This window comes from Mobula birostris, chromosome 11, assembly GCF_030028105.1.
Source record: "Mobula birostris isolate sMobBir1 chromosome 11, sMobBir1.hap1, whole genome shotgun sequence".
In the NCBI taxonomy this organism is placed as follows: domain Eukaryota; kingdom Metazoa; phylum Chordata; class Chondrichthyes; order Myliobatiformes; family Myliobatidae; genus Mobula; species Mobula birostris.
In genome coordinates, this window is record NC_092380.1 from 18,710,842 (window position 1) to 18,729,146 (window position 18,305).

Consider the following 18,305-nt stretch of genomic DNA (forward strand, 5'->3'; position numbering starts at 1 on the left):
TTTAAGAGCTCTATCTAACTCCTTTTTGAAAGAATCCAGAGAATTGGCCTCCACTGCCTTCTGAGGCAGAGCATTTCGCAGAACCACAACACTCTGTGTGAAAAAGTTTTTCCTCAATTCCATTCTAAATGGTCTACTCCTTATTCTTAAACTGTGGCCTCTTGTTCTGGACTTCCCAAGCATTGGGAACATGTTTCCTGCCTCTAACGTGTCCAATCCCTTAATAATCTTATATGTTTCAATCAGATCCCCTCTCATCCTTCTAAATTCCAGTGTATACAACCCCAGTCTCTCCAATCTTTCAACATATGACAGTCCCTCCATCCCGGGAATTAACCTCGTGAACCTACACTGCACTCCCTCCATAGCTAGAATTTGGAGACCAAAACTGTACACAATATTCCAGGTGTGGTCTCACCAGGGCCCTGTACAACTGCAAAAGGACCTCTTTAAACCTATTTACGATCTCCCCGGTCTCTTTTGGCTCCATGCGTAGATCACCATTCTGGTCTTCCAGAGGACCATTTTGTCCCTTGCAATCCTTTGGCTCAACATGTCTGTAGAATCCCTTAGGATTCTCCCTCACTTGACTGGCAACCTCATGCCTTCTTTTATCTCTTCTGATTTCTTTCTTAAGTGTTCGCTTGCATTTCTTAAACTCCTTAAGCCCTCCTTCTGTTCCTACCTGCTACGGACCTCCTCTTTTTCCTTAACCCAGCTTTGAACTTTCAAAATTTCTCTTTTGAAGACCTTCCACTTACCAAGTACACCTTTATCAGAAGACAGACTGTCCCAATCCACACTTGCCAGATCCTTTCTGATACCACCAAAATTGGCCTTTCTCCAATTTAGAAACTCAACCCCTGCCAGGCCTATCTTTTAACTTACTTACTTTGAAATTAATGGCATTGTGATTACAAGATGCAAAGTGTTCCTCTACTCAAACTCCTGTCACTTGCCCTGCCCTGTCTCATTTCCTAATAACAGATCAAATATTGTACACTCTCTTGTTTGGACTTCAATGTACTGATTAAGGAAATTATCCTGAATACATTTGACAAACTCTATCCAATCTGGCCCCTTTACAGTATGGAAGTCCCAGTCAATATGTGGAAAGTTAAAATCACCTACTATAACAACCTTATGTTTCTTGTAACAGTCTGTAATCTCTCTACAACTTTGTACCTCTAAATCCCATGACCTGTTAGGTGGTCTATATTATAGCCCCATTAACGTGGTCATACCTTTCTTATTCCTGAGTTCCAGCCATAAAGCTCACTGGATGAGTTTTCCCATCTGTCCTGACTGACCACTGCCGTGACGTTTCCCCTGACTAGAAATGCCACTCTTCCCTCTTTAATCCCTCCCAGTCTGTTGGGTCTAAAACGACATCACCCCAGAATATTGAGCTGCTGGTCCTGTCCCTCCTGCAACCAACTCTCACTAATAGGTATAATATCATAATTCCAGGTGTTGATCCATCCCCTGAGCTCATCTGCCTTTCCAACAATACTTCTTGCATTGAAATATATGCATCTCAAAACATGAGTCGCACCACGCTCAGCCTTTTGGTTCTTGACTTTGTTTGAGGTCTTAACAACATCTGTCTCCACAACCTCTCCACTAATTTTTCTGGCAATCTGGTTCCCATCCCTGTATAATTCTAGTTTAACCCCCATTTCCAGCACCATGTAGCACCATCAAACCTTCCCGCTAGGATATTAGGCCCCCACCAGTTCAGGTGCAAACTTTGTCCCTTCAGGTCCCACCTTTCTTCCCTGGAAGAGAGCCCAATGATCCAAAAATCTGGCATCCTCCCTCCTACGCCAACTTCCTAGCTATGTATTAAACTGTATGATCTTCTTATTTCTGGCCTCACTAGCACGTGGCATGGGTAGCGATTTTGAGATCATAACCCTGGAGGTCCTGTTCTTCAGCTTTGCACCCAACTCCCTGAGCTCCCTTTGCAGAACCTCATCACTCATCCTACCCAAGTCATTGGTACCTACATGGACCACCACCTCTGCTGCTCGCCCTCCCACTTCAGAATGCTGAGGACTTGATCCAAGTGTCCCGGGCACTGGCACCATCCAGAACCTCATTCTCGTCCACAGAAGCTCCTTTCTGTTCCTCTAACTAATAAATCCCCTGTCACTACAGCTCATCTCTTCTCCCCACCCCCCCCTTTCCTTCTGAGTCACAGAGCCAGACTCAGTGCCAGAGACCTGACTGCAGTGACTTTCCTTTGCTAGGTCACCAAGAGTATCCAAACTGGTACGCCTGTTGTTGAGGGGGAACTCTGCACTGGCTGTTTAACCCCCCTTTTGCCACCCAGTCTCTTGTGTCCCACACCTCGGGTGTAACTTCCTCTCTATATGTCCGATTTTATCACCCCCTCAGCCTCCCAAAGCTATGGTGGTTAAAACGAGATTAAAATAGCCAAAGGAGAAGTAGTTGATATAGTGACAAAGCAGATATTATTCAGCCTGGTTGGGTGGATCCCAGCTGCTGAGGACATTGAGAATGGAAACTACACGGGTGCTCCCACATCTCCCAGGCTTCTTTGGACACAAGGATGATGCCAGGGACCCAGGGTGTTTGCACTTGTTGGAACCATGTTCAAGAAAGGAGAGTGAGAGGCCACGGAATTCCTTTATGATCCTGTGGAAAACTTTTAGAAGCAATAATATGGAAGTAAATTAATGTTTTCTTGGATGTGCAGGGAGCAACAAAAGAGACACCAACACTAGCTCTAGAAGAGATTCTAGTAGACAGACAAAATGCTGGAGGAACTCAGCAGATCAGGCAGCTTTCATGGAGGGGAATAAACAGTCGACGATTCGGGCCAAGAATCTTGATCAAGGCAGGAAAGGAAGGGGGCAGCAGCCAGGAAAAGAAGGTTAGGGGAGGAAAAGGAGTACAGGCTGGCAGGTGACAGATGAGATGTCACATTCTGTCAAGTTGGCCCATGGCCTTCTCTACTGCCATGATAAGGCCAAAATTAGGTTGGAGGAGCAACACCAACCTCTGGGTCACCTCCAACCTGATGGCACGAACATCAACATCTCTGACTATTCTCCCTCCACCTTCTCTCATCTTCCATTCTCCATTCTCCCTTCCCTTCTCTTCACCTGCCCATCAACTCCCTCTGGAACCCCCTCCTCCTTTCCTTTTTTTCCTTGGCCCACCGTCCTCCCCAATTACATTCCTTCTTCTTCAAGCTCTTCATCTCTTCCACCTATCACCTCCCAGCTTTTTACTTCATCAGCAACCCCCCCCCCTACACACCCTCCCACTCACTCACCTTCCCCCTCACCTGGCCTCACCCATCACCTGCCAAAAGAGTCACAGCACAACTTTGTTCAATGCATCTCATATTTTTTTTTACAGAAACTAAAGATTTTCAGAATGTGTTTGATGAAATGTCTTTAGTTCTTATCAGTAATATGGAAGCCCGAGTGACAAGAGGAACGACTGATAGAGCCGCAGTGTCGCAGTGCCAGAGGCCTGAGTTCCATCCTGCCCTCTAGTGCAGTCAGTATGGAATTTGTACGTTCTCTCTGTGACCATGACCATGTGGGTTTCATTTGGGTGCTCCAGTTTCCTTCCACACCCCAACAATGTGCGGGTCGGTAGGTTGTCCGGCCAGTGTAAATTGCCCCCACTGTGAATCTGGGGGAAGTTGATGAGAATATGGAAGAATTAAGTGAATGGGATTATTGTGTTATCATTGATAGTTGACAGCACAGATTCTGTGGGCCGAAGGGTCTGGACGACTCCATGACTCTTTGAGCTGTGGTGGCGTCTGGGTGTGTGTCTTGGACCGGCAGAGGAAGGCTGATAGGGAGCTCAGGCTGCAGTACCAGTATGCGAAAGACCTTGGGATGTTGAGCAAAACCTGAAAAAAAAAATGTGCAGAGCATGTAGAAACAGGAAGTGTAATAAACAGCACCGACAACAGTGAAAAGTTGGCGGGAACAGGAGGAAATACAGCATATAAAACTCAGTGCAGAAAGCCATAAAGTCATGGATTCATACAGCCCCTTGGCCCAACCTTTCCATTGCTGCCATCCAATACCATCAATCCTATTTCCCAGCACTCATTCTGTGGTCTTCGTGCTCATTTAAATCTGAGAGTCTCTAACTCCACTGGTTAGATTTCAACCAGCATCCAGGTGAAAAGATTCATCCTCATATTCCTCTAAATCTTCTATCCTTTACCTTAAGCCCAATGCCCCCTGATCTTAGGCCTGCCAATGTTTCTTGGTATCTAGAGTGACACACAAAGGCACTGGAGGAACTCAGTGTATCACTATCTACTCCATCCATACCCCGCATAAAGTTGTCCTTCCTCAGGACCTTCCTCTCCAGCCCAGCCTATCCAGACCTTCCCGACGACTGAAAAATTCCAGTTCTATTACTCTACAACTACCAGTGTGGATAACTTAATTCACCATGACTCCCAACTGATTCTATGATCTACAGATTCATTTTCAAGGACTCTTTACAATTCATGTCCTCAGCATCCTTTATATTTAAATCCAAAAAATACTCACACTACCAGGTTTGGGAACAACTACTGCCCCACAACCAGCAGACTCTTGAACAAAAGGGCATAACTACACTCCCTTGCCCATCCATTGAGATGTTCCTACAAACAATGGTCTCACTTTAAGGACACTTTATCTTGTTATTTCATGTTCTTGTTATTTATTGCTATTTATTTATATTTGCATTCGTGTCTTCTGCACTCTGGTTAATCTTTCATTGATCATACGACCATAAGACATAGCAGCAGAATTAGGCCATTCAGCCCATCAAGTTTGCTCTGTCATTCCATCATGACTGCCTTCTCGCCATATCCTTTGATGTCCTGACCGATCAGGAAATGATCAACTTCTGCCTTAAATATACCATCATGTTATAGTTACTATTCTATAGACTTGCTGAGTATTAAGGCATCTGTTAGTCTTGCGAGACCATGGATCTTCTCCTGGAAAGTCTTCACTTTCCAGGGCACAGGCCTGGGCAAGGTTGTATGGAAGACCAGCAGTTGCCCATGCTGCAATTCTCCCCTCTCCACAACACTGATGTTGTCCAAGGGAAGGGCATTAGGACCCATACAGCTTGGCACCGGTGTCATTGCAGAGCAATGTATGGTTAAGTGCCTTGTTCAAGGACACAACATGTTCCCTCGGCTGGGGCTCGAACTCATGACCTTCAGGTCGCTAGTCCAATGCCTTAACCACTTGGCCATGTGCCCACACACTTGCTGAGTATATCCACAGGAAAATTAATCTCAGGGTTGTTAATGGTGACATGTATATACTTTAATAATAACATTTACTTTTTGATTTTGTTTATTTGCACAGTTTGCTTTCTTTTACACATTGCTATTTGTTAGTCTTTGTCCGTTTATCTATAGTTATTTTGCAAAATTCTATTGTACTTCTTTTTCCTGTAAATGCTTGCAAGAAAAATGAACCTTAAGGTAACATACTTTGACAAAAAATCTACTTTGAAATTTGAACTTTGAACCCCATTATGACATCTTCCCTTACCGTCTACCTGCAATGCACTTTCTCTGTAGCTGTTACACTTTATTCTGCATTGTTACTGTTTTATCCTGTCCTATCTCAATACTCTGTGTAATGATCTGATCTGTACGAACAGAACACAAGACAATCTTTTCACTGTGTCTTGTTACATGTGACAATAATGAACCAGGTCCAATTCTAGTTCCAGTTCCAGGGACTTATAGAGGTCCCTTTGTTCCTCAATACCCTCTAGGGTTGTATCATTCATTATGTATATCCTAACTTATTAGTCCTTCCAAAACACATCACCTCACACTTATCGCCTGCCGTTGCACTTCCTGTGTTACCAACTGATTCGTTTTGCTTGTGATGCCTGGATGTGGCAAACTCAATGTCAGGCTTGACATTTAGACATCAAAGATGCTCCAAGAGGGGAAAAAAAATTAAAGGTGAGCTGGGTAGGCAACAAATTATTTTATAAACAATGCAGCATACCAGACCTCTGGGCACAGAACCAGGAAGTTACAGTAAACATCTATGAAATATCATTTGAATCCTGTGTTGTGTTCTGTGTCCAGTCCTGGGCTCCCCAAGGTTCTGAAGGATGGTAAGGTTTTGGAGGGATTTACTGGGACGTTCCAGAAATGACGAATTAGTACATGGTTGGGCAAGGGAAGATGAGAATGTTTCTTTGGAACAGAGCAGATATCAAAACTGAATAAGAGAAAATCTGCAGATGCTGGAAATCCAAGCAACAGACACAAAATGCTGGAGGAACTCTAGGCACCATCTATGGAAAGAAGTATAGTCGACGTTTCGGGCTGAGACCCTTCATTAAAATTGTGAAGGGTTTAAATAAAGAGAAGTTATTTGCAGTGACTGAGGTTTTGATAGTCAGAGGTATTGATTTAAAGTGGCTGGATAACAAAATACAGAAACAAGAAGGGGAATTTCAGGGCTGTATACGGCATACATACTTTGATAATAAATCTACTTTGAAACATGTCTTACAGGAATGGCAAGCACTTGAAACAGCCAGCTTGGTGGGCTATTGGATGCAGATCTAGAAGGGAATTGGTTTATAACTGAAAGGGGTGGATTTGAAGGGAATTTGGGCAAAGGGAATGTTGCCCTTTGAAAGAGCAAATGGGTCAAAAAGTTTATTGATAGTAGATGAATGTTATCACCCTGCAGCATAATTGGAAAGTTTAGGCAAATTTGTGCTTTTCATTCTTGTCCAATAACTCTTTCCCCCTTGACTGAAGTGCTGCCAGCCCAGAGCTTTTCCACGAGTCCCTGGGCGCCTGTCTCTTTAATTCGCAGCCAGCCGCACCGTCGTAATAACACGCAGTAGAAAACGTTGCTTTTGAATACGGTAGCCAATGAGAGAAAAAAGACGTTTTTGATTGACGGACGCTTGACCAATAGACGCGGCGACCCGGCCAGCCGTTAAGTGGTGAACGACGTCTGATTGGAGGGAGGGCAGCGTCGCAGTTGAAGCGTTGCGGCGGGGCTGAGGCTCACCTGGGGCGGCGGGCGGCGGGCGGCGGGCGGCGGGCGGCGGCTATTATCCCGGCGTCGGCGAGTTCGGCGGTGATGAGGAGTCCTGCAGCCCGGTCCGTACGTGCCTGAAGCGGCTGCGCTGCCGGGCCCCGAGAAGGCCTGCCGTGAGAACCCGTTATCTCGGTGCTGCTAGGGAAGGTTTGCATCTCATTTCCGTTGGGCGCACCTTCTGGGCTCCTGCCTTCCTCGGGGGGGCTTTCGGCTGGCCGGCGGGCGGCTCCTGATGCGGGCAACGTGACCGAGGAGGCTCCGGACAGGTGACCGCTTATCCTGGGGTTCTGTGGGTGGGGATCAGTGGCACTCCGCCTTCGGTGGGAACAAACGAGAACCCCATCCGATCTGGGGCACTTCACCACTAAGTGCATGGAGGTGTCATAGGAGATGCTAATATTAGACAGTACTAAAAAGATTAAGATGCATTACAGATGAGAGGATTTTCTGTTCCCTTTCTGGGACTTTAACTTTGGATCACCGGAGAACAATAAGTTCCCCAGTCCTGATGAAAGGTCTCGGCCCGAAACGTTGAAGTTTCCTCTTGCCTGACCTGAGTTCCTCCAGCGTTTCGTGTGTTGCTTTGGATTTCCAGCATCTGCAGATTTACTCGGTGTTCGTGTGCCCAATTCTTCCCCGGCTGCCTGGGAGTTATTGACCGTTGTATTTAATTCAGGGGGAGGCCACTTGGCCCGTCATGTCTGCTACTGTTCAGAAAAAGCAATCTGAAGCCTTCACTCTCTGTTTATGACCCTGTATTAATACCAGATTCTAGCACCCTGTCCACTTGTCTCACTTTGAGTGAACTGGTGTGACCATGGTGAATTGAGTTTGTTGGCTTGTAGTGTTTTGGCTGTTAGGATAGGTAGATACTTTATTGATCCTGAAGGAAATTACAGTGTCACGGTAGCAGTACAAGTGCACAAATATACAAGTATTAGAAGAGAAGTAAGAAAGAAAAAATAAGTTACCTCAAACAATCTAACGGGGAAGGGGAGGGGGTTGGGGGAATCACTTTCCCAGCTATAAGTTGGCTCATCATACAGCCTCATGGCTGAGGGTAAGAATGACCTCATATTGCGCTCTTTGGAGCAGCATACTTGTCTTGGTCTATTATTAAAAGTGCTCCTCTGTTCAGCCGAATGTGGCATGCAGGGGGTGAGAGACATTGCCAGGATTTTCCAGAGGGTCCTTTGTTCTACAACAGCCTCCAGTGTGTCCATTTTGACTCCTATAACAGAGCCAGATTTTCTAATCAGTTTATTGAGCCTGTTGGCATCACCCGTGTTGACACCATTGCCTCAGCACACCGCCGCAGAGGAGATTGTCCTGGCGACAGCAGACTGGTAGAACATGTGACGGAGAGGCCTGCATTCTCCAAAGGACCTCAGTCCCCTCAGGAAGTAGAAGCGACTCTGGTCCTTGTACACAGTCTCCGAGTTGGTGCTCCATTCAAGTCTGTCATCCAGTGGCACCCCCAGGTACTTGTAGGTCCTCACCACACCCACGTTCTAACCATCAGTAGTCACCATGTAAGGTTGCTGAAGCTGCAGGAGCTTTGTAACCATGCTCACCTGGTGCTGGGATGGTGTCATGTAGCAAACTTCTCTTGTCCTTTGAATGCATGAGGGGGTACCAGGTGACTTGGATTACTTGGAGAGTGACATAGTTAATTCAGAAACAAAGGTTCTGAACTTAAAGAAGGGTAACTTTGAAGGTATGAGACGTGAATTAGCTAAGATAGACTGGCAAATGACACTTAAAGGGTTGACGGTGGATATGCAATGGCAAGCATTTAAAGGTTGCATGGATGAACTACAACAATTGTTCATCCCAGTTTGGCAAAAGAATAAATCAAGGAAGGTAGTGCACCCGTGGCTGACAAGAGAAATTAGGGATAGTATCAATTCCAAAGAAGAAGCATACAAATTAGCCAGAGAAAGTGGATCACCTGAGGACTGGGAGAAATTCAGAGTTCAGCAGAGGAGGACAAAGGGCTTAATTAGGGAGGGGAAAAAAGGTTATGAGAGAAAACTGGCAGGAAACATAAAAACAGACTGTAAAAGCTTTTATAGATATGTGAAAAGGAAAAGACTGGTAAAGACAAATGTAGGTCCCCTGCGGACAGAAACAGGTGAATTGATTATGGGGAGCAAGGACATGGCAGACCAATTGAATAATTACTTTGGTTCTGTCTTCACTAAGGAGGACATAAATAATCTTCCAGAAATAGTAGGGGACAGAGGGTCCAGTGAGATGGAGGAACTGAGGGAAATACATGTTAGTAGAGAAGTGGTGTTAGGTGGATTGAAGGCAGATAAATCCCCAGGGCCAGATGGTCTGCATCCCAGGGTGCTTAAGGAAGTAGCCCAAGAAATAGTGGATGCATTAGTGATAATTTTTCAAAACTCATTAGATTCTGGACTAGTTCCTGAGGATTGGAGGGTGGCTAATGTAACTCCACTTTTTAAAAAAGGAGGGAGAGAGAAACCGGGGAATTATAGACCGGTTAGCCTAACGTCGGTGGTGGGGAAACTGCTGGAGTCAGTTATCAAGGATGTGATAACAGCACATTTGGAAAGCGGTGAAATGATCAGACAAAGTCAGCATGGATTTGTGAAAAGAAAATCATGTCTGACGAATCTCATAGAACTTTTTGAGGATGTAACTAGTAGAGTGGATAGGGGAGAACCAGTGGATGTGGTATATTTGGATTTTCAGAAGGCTTTTGACAAGGTCCCACACAGGAGATTAGTGTGCAAACTTAAAGTACACGGTATTTCGGGAAAGGTATTGGTGTGGGTGGAGAGTTGGTTAGCAGACAGGAAGCAAAGAGTGGGAATAAACGGGACCTTTTCAGAGTGGCAGGCGGTGACTAGTGGAGTACCGCAAGGCTCAGTGCTGGGACCCCAGTTGTTTACAATATATATTAATGACTTGGATGAGGGAATTAAATGCAGCATCTCCAAGTTTGCGGATGACACGAAGCTGGGTGGCAGTGTTAGCTGTGAGGAGGATGCTAAGAGGATGCAGGGTGACTTGGATAGGTTGGGTGAGTGGGCAAGTTCATGGCAGATGCAATTTAATGTGGATAAATGTGAAGTTATCCACTTTGGTGGCAAAAATAGGAAAACAGATTATTATCTGAATGGTGGCCGATTAGGAAAAGGGGAGGTGCAACGAGACCTGGGTGTCATTATACACCAGTCATTGAAAGTGGGCATGCAGGTACAGCAGGCGGTGAAAAAGGCGAATGGTATGCTGGCATTTATAGTGAGAGGATTCGAGTACAGGAGCAGGGAGGTACTACTGCAGTTGTACAAGGCCTTGGTGAGACCACACCTGGAGTATTGTGTGCAGTTTTGGTCCCCTAATCTGAGGAAAGACATCCTTGCCATAGAGGGAGTACAAAGAAGGTTCACCATATTGATTCCTGGGATGGCAGGACTTTCATATGAAGAAAGACTGGATGAACTGGGCTTGTACTTGTTGGAATTTAGAAGATTGAGGGGGGATCTGATTGAAACGTATAAGATCCTAAAGGGATTGGACAGGCTAGATGCAGGAAGATTGTTCCTGATGTTGGGGAAGTCCAGAACGAGGGGCCACAGTTTGAGGATAGAGGGGAAGCCTTTTAGGACCGAGATTAGGAAAAACTTCTTCACACAGAGAGTGGTGAATCTGTGGAACTCTCTGCCACAGGAAACAGTTGAGGCCAGTTCATTGGCTATATTTAAGAGGGAGTTAGATATGGCCCTTGTGGCTACGGGGATCAGGGGGTATGGAGGGAAGGCTGGGGCGGGGTTCTGAGTTGGATGATCAGCCATGATCATAATAATGGTGGTGCAGGCTCGAAGGGCCGAATGGCCTACTCCTGCACCTATTTTCTATGTATGTTTCTATATTGTGGGGAGGAAAGCTGTTAAAGAAAAAACCTGGGGTGAAATGACTTTGGGGGAAAACGTGACTTTACCAAAGGCATTAGAGTTTAACAAGGTTGATGATAAGTAGGGATAAGTTTTATCCCCTGTTGCTTGTTTGTATAACAAATATTGGATGTGAAAGTGGGTGCCTTTATCAGTAAGTTTGCAGCAGGAGCAGGACTGGCAGCTCAGTATTCCAAGTTTCTGTTGTTTTAGACATGATGGTGGGGGTAGTGGTGTTACTGGTCAGGGAAAATGTCATGGCAGTACTCAGTCAGGACTCATTAGTGAAGTTTTATGGGTGGAACTGAGTAATAGATTAGATTAGATTCAACTTTATTGTCATTGTGCTGAGTACAGATACAAAACCAATGAAATGCATTTAGCATCTGACCAGAAATGCAAAGAAGTGTTATTTACAAAATAACTGTGAATAAAAAAAGTGTTACAGCACACAAATATAGAAGTACTGGGACAGTACAGTACGGATGCAATACTGCTTAGCTCTGTGATGTGAGGTTCAGCAGTGTCACAACCTCAGGGAAGAAGCTCTTCCTGTGCCTGCTGGTGCGGGAGCGGAGGCTCCTGTAGTGCCTACCGGATGGAAGGAGAATAAAAAGTCCATGCTTAGGGTGAGATGCATCCCTGATAATGCTTTTTGCCCAATTCTGATGGTATCAGAAAGGATCTGGCTAGTGTGGATTGGGACAGATTGTTTTCTGGCTAAGGTGTACTTAGTAAGTGGGAGGCCTTCAAAAGTGAAATGTTGAGAGTACGAAGCTTATGTGTGCCTCTCAGAATAAAATAGGAAAGGTATGTTCATGTTAATTGGGCTATATTGTGGACCAGTCAACAGTCTGCAGGATTTAGAGGAACACATTTGTAGAGAGATCGCAGACTGCTGCAAGAAACATGAGGTTGTTAAAGTAAGTGATTTTAATTTGCCACAAATTGACTGGGAATACCATTCTGTAAAAACACTAGATGGGATAGAGTTTGTCAAATGTGTTCAGGGAAGTTTCCTTGGTCAGTATGTAGAAGTCCCAATGAGAGAGTGCGCGATACTTGATCTGCTGTTAGGGAATGAGACAGGGCAGTTGACAGAAGTTTCCGTTGGGGAGCAGTTTGCATCTACTGATCATAATGCCATTAGTTTCAAAGTAAATATGCAAAACGGATGGGTCCGGACTGCGGGTTGAGAATCTAAATTGGAGAAAGGCCAACTCTGATGGTATCAGAAAGGATCTGGCTAGCCTTCAAAAGTGAAATGTTGAGAGTACAAAGCTTATGTGGGCCTGTCAGAATAAAAGAGAAGGATAACAGGTTTAGGGAACCTTCATGTTCAAGAGTTATTGAGGCCCCAGTTAAGAAAAATATGGAGGTTCATAGTAGGTAGGAACAAATGAGATGCTTGAGTATAAGAAATGCACGTTGGGAGACCAGCCAGAGTGGGTCTTACACAGTGAGCGGAAGGGCACTGAGGAGTGGGATAAAACAAAGGGATGCAGGACAATAATTCATTGGAAGTGGCTTCACAGATAGATAGGGTTGAAAAGAAAGCTTTTGGCACATTAGCCTTCATAGGTCAAAGTATTGAGTACTTTGGGATGTTGTGCGGAAGTTGTATAAGATGTTGGTGAGATCTAATTTGGAGTATTGTGTGCAGTTTTGCTCACCTACCAACAGGAAAGATGTAAATAAGGTTGAAGAGTGTAGAGAAAATTTACGTGTTGCTGAGCATAGAGGACCTGAGTTATAAGGAAAGATTGAATGGGTTAGAACTTTATTCCCTGCAATGTAGAAGATTGAGGGTAGATTTGACAGGTACACAAAATTGTGACAGGTGTAGATAGGGTAAATGCAAGCAAGCTTTTTCCACTGAGCATGGGTGAGGTAACTAGAGGTAATGGGTTAAGGCTGAAAGGTGAAATGTTTTAGGGGAAGATGAGGGTCACTTAGAGGGTGGTGAGAGTGTGGAACGAGCTGGCAGTGCAAGTGGTGCATGCGATTTTTATTTCAACGTTTTTAAGAGAGGTTTGGATGGGAGTGGTATGAAAGGCAATGGGACTAGAATGTTTAAATTGTTCGGCATTGCTTGGCTGGGCCGAACGGCCTGTTTGTGCTGTAGTTTTCTGTGACTGCTAAGTCTGTGGATGACATTGGTGGTGGTGTGGTGGAGAGTAGAGAAAGTCGTCTAAGGTTACAACAGGAACTAGATCAACTGGGAAAGTGGGTGGAATTTAACGCAGACAGTGTGGAGAGATGTACTTTGAGAAGTTAAACCAAGGCTCAGGAATATTGTAAATAGAGAGACCCAGGGGTACAAATACATAAGTTTCCTTACAGTGGTGACACAAGTAGAAAGAGTGGAGAAGGCATGTGGCAAACACAAGGAAATCTGCAGATGCTGTGATTTCAAACAACACACATAAAAGTTGCTGGTGAACGCAGCAGGCCAGGCAGCATCTATGGGAAGAGGTACAGTCGACGTTTCGGGCCGAGACCCTTCATCAGGACGAACTGAAAGAATAGATAGTAAGAGATTTGAGAGGGGGAGGGGGAGATCCAAAATGATAGGAGAAGACAGGAGGGGGAGGGATGGAGCCAAGAGCTGGACAGGTGATTGGCAAAAGGGATATGACAGGATCATGGGACAGGAGTCCTAGGGAGAAGGAAAGAGGGAAGCGGGAAGCCCAGAGGATGGGCAAGGGGTATAGTGAGAGGGACAGAGGGGGGAAAAAAAGGAGAGAGAGAAAAAGAATGTGTGTATATAAATAAATAACAGATAGGGTACGAGGGGGAGGTGGGGCATTAGCGGAAGTTAGAGAAGTCGATGTTCATGCCATCAGGTTGGAGGCTACCCAGACGGAATATAAGGTGTAGTTCCTCCAACCTGAGTGTGGCTTCATCTTGACAGTAGAGGAGGCCATGGATAGACATATCAGAATGGGAATGGGACGTGGAATTAAAATGTGTGGCCACTGGGAGATCCTGCTTTCTCTGGGCGGACAGAGCATAGGTGTTCAGCGAAACGGTCTCCCAGTCTGCGTCGGGTCTCGCCAATTTATAGAAGGCCACATCGGGAGCACCGGACGCAGTATATCACCCCAGCCGACTCACAGGTGAAGTGTCGCCTCACCTGGAAGGACTGTCTGGGGCCCTGAATGGTGGTGAGGGAGGAAGTGTAAGGGCATGTGTAGCACTTGTTCCGCTTACAAGGATAAGTGCTGGGAGGGAGATCAGTGGGAAGGGATCGGGGGGGGAAATGAATGGACAAGGGAGTCACATAGGGAGCAATCCCTGCGGAAAGCAGGGGTGGGGGAGGGAAAGATGTGCTTAGTGGTGGGATCCCGTTGGAGGTGGCAGAAGTTACGGAGAATTATATGTCGGACCCGGAGGCTGGTGGGGTGGTAGGTGAGGACAAGGGGAATCCTATTCCTAGTGGGGTGGCGGGAGGATGGGGTGAGAGCAGATGTGCGTGAAGTCGGAGAGATGAGTTTGAGAGCAGAGTTGATGGTGGAGGAAAGGAAGCCCCCTTCTTTAAAAAAGGAGGACATCTCCTTCGTCCTGGAATGACATGTGGCATGTTTACCTTTATTGCTCAGGAGTTGAGGCATCATGCTGAAGCTGTACAAGATTTTGGTGAGACCAAACTTTCGAAGGTTTCAAAGGTGCATTTAATGTCAGAGAAATGTATAGAATATAATCCTGAAATGCTTTGTCTTTGCAACCATCCACGAAAACAGGAATACCCCCAAAGAATCAATGACAGTTAAATGTTAGAACCCCAAAGTACCCCCCCAGCTCCCCTCCCTCCCACGCATAGGCAGCAGCAAGCAACGATCTCCCCTCCCCCCACCGGCAAAAAAAAGCATTGGCTCCTGCTACCAAGCACTCAAGTGTGAGCAAAGCAACATCAAAGACATAGAGTTGCATTACCCCAAAGACTACTTGTTCATCTGGTATTCGACATATGGCCCCCCCCCCCCAATAAGGGAGAAAGAGGTGGCTCAGTTTCACAGCAACAGGGGAGACATAGCAAACGACTCGCTGGTTTACGATGTTAGAAGTCCATTGTGTCGCTTTTTCCGAGCTCTGTGCCCAAAGATCTCAGTTCTCTGGGCACACAGCTGTAGATCTCCTGACTCCCCCGATGACACACCGATCTCCTGCCTTGACACCGACCTTCAATCGGCCGGACTCCAGAACCAGGAGATCTTGGCAGCATGTGTCAAGCTAAGTAGCGACTAGCTAAGTAGGCAACTTGGTGAATATGAACATATTGGAGGAAAGGACCTTATTTCCATGCTGTTTAAATCTATGACGGAATACAGTCTTTCAAGGAGAGTAGATTCATGTATTCATGTTATGAAGAGCTGATTAGACTTCTACACCGTAGTTAGTTAATTCTTGGTGCAAAGAGTGTAGGAGCATTGACAATAGGTCATAGGAGCAGGATTGGGCCATTTGGCCCATTGAAAGGGGAAGTAGATTCAATCATGGCTGATTTATTATCCCTGTCAACCCCATTCTTCTGCTTTCTCCCCATAACCTTTGCCATTACTAATAAGCCTCAGTTTTAAAAATGCCCCTGTCTTAGCATCTACAGCTGTCTGTGGCAATGAATTCCACAGATTCTGGCTAAAGAAATTTCTCTCCATCTCTGTTTTAAAGAGATATTCTGCATTCTGAGGCTGTGACCCCTGGTCCTAGACTACCCCACGAACATCCTCTCCACATCCACCCTATCCAGGCCTTTCAGTATTCAATAGGTTTCAGTGAGATCCCCTCTGAATCTTCTGATGTCCGGCGAGTCAAGGCCCAGAGCCAGCAAATGCTCCTCGTACGTCAACCCGTCATTCTCGTGAACCCCCTCTGGACCTTTTCCAGTGCCAGCATGCCTTTTCCCAGATGAGGGAGTGCAAGATTGCTCTGCAATATTCCGTGCGGTCTGACCAATGCCTTATAAAGCCTCAGCATTGTATCCTTGATTTCTGTATTCTAGTCCTCTGACACACCTCCTGTCTTGAACAAGCATTTCTAGTGGCTGCACAGAGGTTGTTTTTTTTCAATGCAGCATAAGGAACTTCAGTTGAGCTGATTTCTGTCACTGCAATTGTGATGTCAGATGTGGCTCCCAATTTGCATTTCCATTGTTACCTCAGGTAAATTGTCAGACTATGGGTGGAACCAGATGTGATGGAACAAACTGTACAGATTACCCAACACACGCTACCAAAGACCAGGGGAAATCCTGTCTCTCAGTAATCTTAATCTTTACTGATTCAGTACTGAGGATCTCTGACTATGAGTGAGTTTGCCATAATTTGACCAATTGCATTAAGGGAAGAATTGCTGACATGTGCACAAGAGATTGTGGTTCTTCCAAGCTGAAGGAATTGCTGGACTCAATCTTGGAAATTTAGTGGTTTAAGTGGAGAATGTGTGATGAGAGAGCATCTTGAAAATAACAATTACCGTATTCAAAGGTTTCGTTAAGTACGGAAACAGTGTTGAATGATCTGTATGAAAGTGTGTGCCAGCAAATTGAAGAGGCTGGAGGCCTGGTATATTGTGCCTGGAAATGGGATTTTGCCTTTCTTTAGTGTGATAATGCACTATGTTTCACCAGGGAGAGAGAGGGAGGGGGTGGGAAAGAGAGACAGAAAGGGAGAAGACAGAATGAAAGATGGAGAGAAAAGGGAAGGGGAGAGGTGGAGAGTGAGGTGGGAGAAAGAAAGCAGTGCGGGAGGAGAGGTTGAAAAAGGGTGCAGTGGGGGGAGAGAAAAAGAGGCAGTGAGAAAGGGGAGAGTAGAAACAGAACATAACAGAGTTAAGCTGGATAATAAAGGAGGGAATGAGGGTATAAGCACTCAGACGATGTTAGAAGGAAAATAATAGAGAGGATGGGAGGTTGAATTTCAGAATGCTGAGGACCTTTAAAGGAAAATTGACGGTACAAGGGATGTCAATGATGCAGCCAACTGGGCGCCAGAAACGGAGATCTGTACTTGATGTGGTGACAAAGCAGATATCGTCCCACCTGGATTGGTGGACAACTGCTGCGGGCAATAAGAGTGGAGATCACCCACATCTTCCAAGCTTCTTTTGGATACAAGGATGGTGCCAGGGACCCAAAGAGTTTGCACTTATTGGAACCTCATTTAAGAAAAGACAGTGAGAGGCCATGGTATTCGTTTATGATCCTGGGGAAAAACTTTTGGAAACAATATGGAAGTAAATTAACATCATCTTGGATGTAAAAGGAGTAACAAGAGAGACACTAGCACTAGAAGAGATTCTACATATGATGCAAATCTTCAGCAGTACACACAAAATGCTAGAGGGTCCCAGCAGGTCAGGCCACATCCATGGAGGGGAATAGACAGTCGGCGATTCAGGCCAAAACCCCTGAGCAAGACTGGAAAGGTGGGGGGCAGAAGTCAGGAAAAGGTTAACGGAGGAAAAGGAGTACAAGCTGGCAGGTGATAGGGCGAGATGTCCTATTCTGACATGTTGGTCCATCGCCTTCTCTATTGCCATGATGTGGCCAAACTTGGGTTGGAAGAGCAACACTTCATATTCCGAATTGGTGGCCTCCAACCTGGTGGCGTGAACATCAATATCTCTAACTATTCGCCATTCCCCTTCTCTCATTTTCCATTCCGGTTACCCTCTCATCCCTTCTGTTCACCTGCCCATCGCCCCCCCCTTCCTTTATTATCATTGGTCCATTGTCCTCCCGTATTGGATTCCTCCTCCTTCCATCCTTCAGCTCTTCCACCTATCACCTCCCAGCTTTTTACTTCGTCCCCACACCTTCCCCCTCACCTGATCTTATCTACCAAGAGGCACAGCACAGATTTGTTAAGTGCATTCTTGTACTTGAACAGCAGATTTGCTTTTATTTATTCCAAAATAACTAAAAGGTTTGCAAAATGTTTGAAATGTCTTTAGTTCTTATCAGTAATATGGAAGCCCGAGTGACAAGAGGAACGACTGGTAGAGCCGCAGTGTCGCAGTGCCAGAGGCCTGAGTTCCATCCTGCCCTCCAGTGCAGTCAGTATGGAGTTTGTATGTTCTCTCTGTGACCATGACCATGTGGGTTTCATTTGGGTGCTCCAGTTTCCTAATGTGTGGGTTGGTAGGTTGTCTGGCCAGTGTAAATTGCCCCCACTGTGAGTGGTAGAATCTGGGGGAAGTTGATGAAAATGTGGCTGTCAACGCAGGCGCGCAGGCACAGATCACAGAGGTGGTTAGACTGTTGAGGAAGTGTTTTTTTTTAAAAATG

At 45.6% G+C, this 18,305-nt stretch overlaps 1 protein-coding gene across 4 annotated transcripts in view; it reads left to right on the forward strand.

Annotated features, from left to right (window-relative positions):
• sun2 (Sad1 and UNC84 domain containing 2) overlaps positions 1-18,305 on the forward strand; it is a 101,239-nt gene that overhangs the window by 19,443 nt on the left and 63,491 nt on the right. Inside the window, exons 1-2 of one of the 4 annotated variants that reach the window (XM_072271830.1) lie at positions 7,058-7,357; positions 16,180-16,325. The exons of 1 other annotated variant lie outside the window; for it this stretch is intronic. In XM_072271830.1, the coding sequence (XP_072127931.1) occupies positions 16,322-16,325 (4 nt within the window). In that variant the 5' untranslated portion in view covers positions 7,058-7,357; positions 16,180-16,321. Of the gene's footprint in view, positions 1-7,057; positions 7,358-16,179; positions 16,326-18,305 lie in introns of those variants that run through there. 2 more of the 4 variants (XM_072271831.1, XM_072271832.1) reach the window with 2 other exon arrangements.